The 9,006-nt window shown below is 38.1% G+C and overlaps 1 protein-coding gene across 2 annotated transcripts in view; it reads right to left on the bottom strand.

Moving 5' to 3' along the window:
- LOC106880936 (eukaryotic translation initiation factor 4E type 3) overlaps positions 1–9,006 on the bottom strand; it is a 52,948-nt gene that overhangs the window by 20,852 nt on the left and 23,090 nt on the right. For both annotated transcript variants that reach the window (XM_052967986.1, XM_014931113.2), the window contains exons 3-4: positions 6,438–6,532; positions 597–657 (exon numbers count right to left, since the gene is read on the bottom strand). In XM_052967986.1, coding sequence (XP_052823946.1) covers positions 597–657; positions 6,438–6,532 — 156 coding nt within the window. The remainder of the gene's footprint in view (positions 1–596; positions 658–6,437; positions 6,533–9,006) is intronic.

Genomic DNA, 9,006 nt, shown 5'->3' with positions numbered 1-9,006 from the left:
TCATCTGGGACTCTCGATAGGAAGAGGTCCAGCTTTGATTTAAAAACTCCTACATCTACTTTGTGCAGATTCCTCAGGCTCTTTGGGAGAATATTAAAAAGCTGTGGGACCCTGAATCCCAAGCTGTTGCAGTAACTGGTCCTGAAGCGCGATGGCATTGCTGGGATCTTTGGCACTATGCAGTGTCGTCCCGTTCTGGCATTGGTGTATATATATAATTTCAAAATTTCTACAAAAAATGCTTGATGCACTCGCAATACTTAAAAAGATTTCTTAAAAGTTATCAACTATTTAAAAAGATTTTTTGTGTAAAACAGAATGACACAAAGCTTTTGGAAAGTTTTTTTTTCCAAAAGGTTCAAGCCATTCTGCCTTTCAAACAGTAGTTAAAGACTTTTAAGAGTATTTTTCTGTCTTTCTAAAGTCTTTAATCAAAGTCGACCAAGGGCTAAATAGCATTTTTCTCCATTTCTCTCACCGTAGGTATTCTGTTTTATTTCCAGTCTGATATAAGGCGAAGATAATATCATCACCAATCTATCAATCCGATTGCGTAGTAATGAAGAGTCTGTAAGTGACAAAGGGAGATAACTTACCGTGTAGTTCTTACTACATTTAAAACGCCAGTGACCTCCCTTGCAATTGAATTCATCTTCCCTGGAGATTTGAAGAGAAAAAAATTGAATATTTATATCAGTTTCAACTTCGACCAAACTAGAAGATAATTTGATTCAACAATTTTTTTTAACAGTGTAAAATGAACCAATATCAGATTTGAGTCTAAAACTGAAATTCAGTCATGAAGCAAAATTCAATTTGAAAAACACAAAATTCAGATCAAATTTCAAGATTTAAATTTTTTTCTATATTGTTATACTTGGGGATGGTAATCTTTTTCCAATTAAACACACGCACTATTTATTTGATCATAGTTTATTTTACTTTTTAGTCTTTTAGGCTTGAAAAAGTACCAATCAAGAAGTGGGTTTGATATAATTGACTCTTCCTGCAAATTTCTGGCCTTCTGCCTTTTCCAGGAATTAAAGGGTGGTGCATTGACAGAATCATTAGAGAATCCGGTAAAATACCTTGTGGTATTTGGTTATAGCTATGTACATTCCAAGTTCTAATCATGCCATGGTTAAAAAAATCTGAATTCAGAAGGTCAAGAACCACAATAAATTATAAGCCATTTTAACTAAAGCTCGAACAAATTCTGCCTAATAATAATAATGATTTCAAATTTTGGCACAAAGCCAGCAATTTCAGGGAATGGGATAAGTCAATTACTTCGACCCCAGTACTCAACCGATACTTATTTTAACGAGGATGAAAGGCAAAGTCAGCTTCAGTGGAATTGGAACTCAGAACAAGAAGACAAACGAAATGCCACTAAGCATTTTGCCAGCATGCTAATGATTCTGCCAGCTCGCCACCTTAATAATAATAATAATAATAATAATAATAATAATAATAATAATAATAATAATAATAATAATCCTTTCTACTATAGGCACAAGGCCTGAAATTAGAGGGAAGAGGGTTAGTCGATCACATCAACCCCAGTGTTCAACTGGTACTCATTTAATCGACACCAGAAGGATAAAAGGCAAAATCAACCTCGGCAGAATTCGAACTCAATGTAAAGGCAGACAAAATGCTGTTAAGCATTTCGCCCAGTGTGCTAACAATTCTGCCAGCTCACCTTAATAATAACAACAATTTTGGCACAAAACTAGCAATTTTGAGGAGAAGGGAGAAAGTCAACTACATTGACTTCATATACGACTGGTACATTATTTCATCAAATCTGAGTGGATTAAAGGCTAAGCTGACCATGGCAGGATTTCATCTCAGAAGTTAAAGAGCCATAACTAAATACCACTAAGTGCTTTGTCTGACATTCTAATAACTATGCCATTCCTAACACAGGCCTAAGGCGAGAAATTTATGCGGGGAGATGACCCTAGTTTCTGTCTGGTACTTCATCAATCTTAGAACAATAAAGGGAAAAAAACTGACTGGCAGAATTTTAACAAAGAATGTAAAAAAACAGAATAAATCAAAAGACATTATTGTTCTAACAATTCTGCCAAGTGCTAAATGTTTCTAATTTAGGTAGAAGGTCAAGAATTTTAAGTGGAGGTGGTTAGTAAATCAAATTGAGCCAAGTACCTGACTGGTACTTAATTTTATTGACCTGAAGCAATTCAAGGAAATGTTGATCAGTGCAAAGTTTGAAAAAGCCAGAAAAAATTGTAAAGCATTCTGTCTGATACTATGCTGATTCTGCCCAATAATAATACTTTCTAATATCGGCTCAAGGCCCGAGATTTGGGGAAAGAGAGATAGTCAATTACATAGACCCCAGTGCTCAACTGGTCCTTATTTTATCAACCCTGAAAGGATGAAATGCAAGGGCAATCTAGGCAGCATTCGAACTCAGAACTTAAGGACAGATGAAATACCACAAAGCATTTTGTCCAGCATGCTAACATTTCTGCAACTAACCACTATAATAATAATAATAATAATAATAATAATAATAATAATAATAATAATCTGCTTAATACCACAGATTTGCTTGTCAGTTGTTTGACCTTAACCAGTTGAGCATGTCCCTTAGTGGCTGACGATATGTGCATCTCTGATCATGAGCAGAAGTAGTGGGGGAGCATCATAGCCATGTATTGAGAGGAGTTCTTTGGGGTTTGAATAATTCACCTTTGGAAACATGGGTGTTTTGCTCAACATCCTTAAACAAACCTTATTCAGGGACCTTTTGAGCGGCATGGGCTACTCAACGTGAAGAAAATTCTAACTGGGCCCCACCTGCGAGGTCATGTGCTGTTTATTTTGATATGAGATCACCATACCATGCACATATGGTTGTGATGCATGTGCCTGGTGTACTCTTATCAGACGGGTAGTCATGATGGGTATATTGGGCTTCGTATATTTTACCCCAGTGTCACTTTGATGGCATGCACTGTTCTCTCACTCAATAATAATAAAAAAAGATTCTTTCTACAATAGCCACAAGGCCTGTAATTTGGGGGAAGGAAGTTAGTCAATATTTTTGACCCCAATGCTCAAATGATACTTATTACATAAGTCCCAAAAGCATGAAAAGAAAAGTCAACCTTGGTGGAATATAAACCCGGAACATAAAGACAAACAAAATGCTGCAAACCTTTTTGTCCAGTTTGTTAACAATTCTCACAACCCACCACCTTAATAAGGATGATAATTTTTAACTTTGACAAGTTGACATTAATATGGCAACTGTGGAGTTGATTCAATTGTCCCTGCATATTACTGGTATCTAATATTTTTTAATAGAAAGAAATAAGGATTTTCATTCAGGATTCTTTTTAGTCTCTAAGACTGACAAGGAGGAGGAAATTATCTCCAGACAAGAAACTTGGCCTGAATATTCAAAACAGAATGGATTCAGCTATAAACACCCAAGAACCAGGTGTGGGTGTTACGGTAACAGATTAAGTATATCACCCAGGCTGTCTCTCACTTTTCCCTCTAACAAATTTCAAACCCCAATGGTTTTAGCAAGTCAGATGCTATGGTAGAAGACAGTGGGATCAAGACCTGAAACCATGTTGTTGTGAAATAAATACATTAACAATACACCCCCGACAGCAGAGATGAAACACAAACTGAACGCCAAGTGAAACTGAAGCCCAACAGCGAAGGGAAGTAACTCAATGCTGCAAAATACGTTAGTTCACCAGCAGCATTTCTGGTATTTTAACGGCTGTCTTTTCGTCTACGGTAATTTACTAGAGAAGTGCTGATGGCAGATACTAGATTTTCTCACCACCAGCCAAAATTCAACTGGATAAGAAAGAACAAGCTATTGACTAACATCTTCTCACAATGCAATGTGGGTATAGGCTGCCACATTGTCATTATCGTCTGTTTCTGCCAGCTATTGAAAGTAGATGATAAAGGTGGTGGTGAATGCTGGTGATGGAGGTGCTGGTAATAGTTATGATGAATAATATTTTATAAATACACACACACACACACACACACACACACACACACACACACACACGCACACACACGAACATAAGTCAGTGGTTGTGTTTTCTGCTGTGAAGAAGTGAGGCTGAGAATGAGAACAGGGAGGAGGAAAGAATGTGAAGAGAAAGAAGAAGGGGAGCATGGAAGTTATCTGCTGGTGACAAAGCCAAGAATTCCACAAGAATTTTCACACAACTTTACCAATGCTTAAGAACAAGGGTGTTTCTACACAGTCACTTGATCATCGAGAAGTAGCAGCTAAATTTCCCTCAAATCTCATTGTATTATGTTATGAAATAACATGTTACATTGAACATGATCCTAGATATAGAAAAGACCAGCTGGTGATGGTATAGGTCTGATCAATCAGGGCTGACCTGGGTTAAATTGCTACTAAAACCTCACCCATATCACCCAACAAAACAGGAGTATACACACACACACACACACACACACACACACACAAATCTGCTCAAACTACTCAACAACAGAGTATTCTTATTTCATAAAGAAATCATTGTCATCATTTCTGTTACACATCTGATTTACCATGCTGGCACAAGTTGGCTAGGTTTTCTGAAGTAACGTTTTATGGCTAGATGCCAACCCTTTTAGTCACCACTTACAATGTGCAGGGTCAATGTACATATTCTAAAAGTGGGATGCATGTTGTATTTATGTGACAAAGAAACTTTTTAGTTAGAAGGGAAGGCAGTATTCATGACCCTTTACAAGGCTTCCAAGACAGGTATGAAGGAAAGGGTAAGGTATCCTCAAACTGGAGACCTGATCCGAATACTTACAACAGAATGAACCCTGTTTAAGGTGCCCATGTCCCAGGTAGTGTTAAACTGGGCAACAGACTAAGTTTACCTTCCAAGTAGACCATCACGGGGTTTAAACTTAGCCAGTTCAACATTCTTACAATTCCACCAACCCTACCTTCCCTACCACCACTAGACTGGTACTTTCTTTTTTAAATAACCCTAAAAGGATGAAAGGTAAAATTGAGAGTTGGAACAAATACCACAAGGCACTATTTGATGCTCAAATAATCATCATCATCATTTAATGTCTGCTTTCCATGTTGGATGGTTCAACAGACACTGGGGAACCAGAAGACTACACCAAGCTCTACTGTCTGCTTTGGCTTGATCTCTATGGCTGGATGTCCTTCCTAACATCCTACAAATTTATTATAAGGTGAAGAGATAAACCTAGGTTAAATCTTAATGGTATTTATTATATAGGCTCCTGGAAGGGAGCGAAATTGGGTTTGGAACCAGCTGAAGAATCAAGCATTCCTATTCTCATCAGAGATACATCTCACCTAATCCACTAACAGTTCTGCTAATATACTACCTTAGATTACCTATTTAAGCCCTTCACTCCCTAAGAAGCACAGGCCATCGTTGGTTTTTCTTTACTGCTTGGTTTTGAATTATCATCACTGTAGCTATAACTTGGCTTTTTTGTAAGGTAGGGGTGTTGGTTCTATGCAAACCCATTTTTATCTCTGGAAAGAGGTGCTTCATAATTAGTGTGGCCTCTATCCTTTGGTCTGTCCAGCATGAGTGGCTCTACCAGGAGTTTGTGTTCTGCTGGCATAGCTCTCAGGGCCATTGAGGCACACAAGCCACAACACAACACAACATGGCCAGACCTTGTGGTAGACTGCCCTGGATTAGTACTTTTTTTAGCAACCCTGAAAGGACGAAAGGAAGAGTTGACTGCAGAGTGACTTGAACTCAGGCTGTCAAAAGCCAGAACAAAGACTGCAAGGCCATCAATTCATAACTCCAATGGCTCTGCCAATTCAGTGATGCAGCAAGGCTAAACCAGTGAAATTACAGGTACAATCCAGAGAGGTGGGGGAGCGAGGGAAAGACAAAGAGAGAAAGGAAGAGAGAAGAATCAACAGTAGTAATGGACTGATATTTGATCAATCTCAAAAGAATGATAGGCAAAGTTGAGATTGGTGGGACTTGAATTAAGGGTGCAGAGATATGGGAAGATTATTGCATGGCATGCTATCTAACACTCTAATGGTCCTACCATTTTGCAGTTACTACACCTAAATAGCTTAGGTGTAATGATCAGCTTAGAAGAGAGAGAGAGCTGACACTCACACTCACACTCAACTAATAATGTTGGTTCACCACTGCTACATCAGGGTCTACGTAATTACTCAACCTTCTAGAAATAGCAGCTAAACCCCCTTCAAACAACACTGCACTGACTTACAAAACAAAAAAAATGAATACATTGGATGAATACACTGACTGAATAAACTATGGGAGAGTCATGGAACAAATGTCTTTGATTAAAGATCTTCTCAATCAAAGTTGACTTGGGGCTACAACAACAACAACAACAATCATAATTAGACTCACCATACAGGCCTTCTTTTGCCTCTCATTAAGTGGTAGGAACAACGATTACTCAGAAACTTCACATCAGGTATGTTGTTATATACACTCCAGAATTTCTGAAAATTAGGAAAACAAAGAAAGAATTTACAAGACTTTGATATTGTTGAGAGTGTGTGTGTGTGTCTGTATGTCTGTGTGTGTGTGCACACACATATTTGTGAGTGTTCATTCACATATATACATATAACTGAATAAATACTTGATTATTTTTAAGATTTTGTTATTTGTGATGATGATTATAATTGTGATAAAGTGTGTATGTTCATTCAATATCTTATATGATGATTGTGTGTGTGTGTGTGTGTGTGGTGTGTGCGTGTGTGTTTGTGTGTGTGTTTGTGTGTGTGTGTGTGTGTGTGTGTGTGTGTGTGTGCTATTAGCATATCCCATGAAAGAGTTCAGAATATGCTTCACCATGAACTTAGCATGACAAAGGTTTCTGCAGTGGATGGCACATCTGAAACATGATCAAAAGGGCACCAGGATGATCACATTACAGGAAAATTTTACAATGTCTGAGGCAGATCCAGCTGGTTTCCTTCAATGCTTCCTAACACAGGATGAGTTGTTGGCTTCATTACTTTCAGCTAGAGACAAAGAGACAATCCATTCACTGGAAACACCTCATCACCTGCTCCAAAGAAGGCCACAGTTGTTTCATCTCCAGGAAGGTGATGGCCTCAGTCTCTTGGGATACAAAAGGCATTGTGTTTACTGACTATCTTCAAAAAGGCCACACCATCAACAGAGAGTACTATGCCAACTTGCTGAGGCAGTTACAAAATGCTCAGGAAAACTGATGAAAGGTGTTTTGTTTCATCAAGACAATGCTCTAGCATACAAGCCCTTACTTTCAATGGCTGCTGTTCATGATTGTGGCTTTGAACTGGTTGATCACACTCTATACTCTCCTGATTTGGCCCCATCTGACTATCACCTGTTCCCCTAAGGTATTTTGTTGTTGTTGTTGTTATTGTTATTGTTATTATTATTATTATTATTATTATTATTATCATCATCTCTTTTTGCATGCTATCAAAGTGACACTGGGGTAAAATATACGAAACCCATTATATCCATCATGACTACCCGTCTGATAAGGGTACACCAGGCACATGCATCACAACCATATGTGCGCGACATGGTGATCTCATATCAAGATAAACAGCGCATGACCTCGCAGGTGGGGCCCAGTTTCTTTAGGTCGAGTAGCCCATCCTGCTCAAAAGGTCCCTTAGTAAGGTTTGTTTAAGGATGTTGAGCAAAACACCCATGTTTCCAAAGGTGAATTATTCAAACCCCAAAGAATTCCTCTCAATACATGGCTATGATGCTCCCCCACTACTTCTGCTCATGATCAGAGATGCACATAACATCAGCCACCAAGGGACATGCTCAACTGGTTAAGGTCAAACAATTAACAAGCAAATCTGTGGTATTGAGCAGAATATTTGCTGTAGCCCATCTTTTTATACCAAGACAAAACAATGTACATGATAACACTTCCAATCAATTAAGATCAGAAGCCATCAGGGCATTTATTATTATTATTATTATTAATAATATTTTTAATTATTATTATTATTATTCAGGTCACTGCCTGGAATCGAACTCGGAATTTTGGGGTTAATAGCCCAAGCTCTTAACCACTATGCCATATGCCCATGGGCAATTATGGAGTGAATTTTAGGGCTTATAAATCTAATATTTTCTTTGGGGCTTATGAAGAAAAGAGAGAATAAAACCAATAAAGCATGACAAGTTCTACTGACATTATACAGTTTTACAATAAACCCAAAGTTGTGTTTAGTAAGAGACAAGAAATACATATTGTACTGTTCTCATGCCTTTTATAAGGGCTTTAGCAGAGGAAGTAAATCATATAGGGGTTTGTTTTGTTTTTTTAAAGGTTTAGTCAGGAAGGAAAGGGCTGACTATACTCATGACCTTTGTAAGATTTCTGAGACAGGTTAAGATCAATACAGTTTATGCTCAACTTCACCATCATCATCTTCTACTTGATTTCCATGTTGGACAAGTCATCAGAGTCCAAGTCAGTTTATTCATAATTACTGCTCTCTTAGAAGCATCATAGGACTGCATTCACTCATGTATTTAATTCTGAGCCTATTTTCTATGGCTGAATACCCTTCCTAACAGCAACCACCTACATAATGTATGGGATGCATTTGTAGTGAAACTAACACCTCGATCGCCATTACATACAAAACTAACTATCGCCATTAGATACAAAACTGCTATCGCCATTCTTCTCATTTAAATATAAATAAGCGCGAGCGTAGCGGAGAAGCCATCAACCTTGTCATCACGTGACTGATTAATATTCAAAGCGGCAACTTCTTCGAACCGTTCCCGCCAGAATGCAAACTGACCAATCACGGCCCCTAATAAGGTCACATGATAGAGTATTTTTCTGAAGCATTCGGGAGCCGATAGTTTGTTATAAATAGCTTTAACTCGGCGGCCAAATTCGTCTCGGTCCAGTTTCTCTATAGAGACTGCCGTGTAC

The sequence above is a fragment of the Octopus bimaculoides genome, chromosome 5 (assembly GCF_001194135.2).
Source record: "Octopus bimaculoides isolate UCB-OBI-ISO-001 chromosome 5, ASM119413v2, whole genome shotgun sequence".
In the NCBI taxonomy this organism is placed as follows: domain Eukaryota; kingdom Metazoa; phylum Mollusca; class Cephalopoda; order Octopoda; family Octopodidae; genus Octopus; species Octopus bimaculoides.
This window is presented reverse-complemented; position numbering and strand designations above follow the sequence as displayed.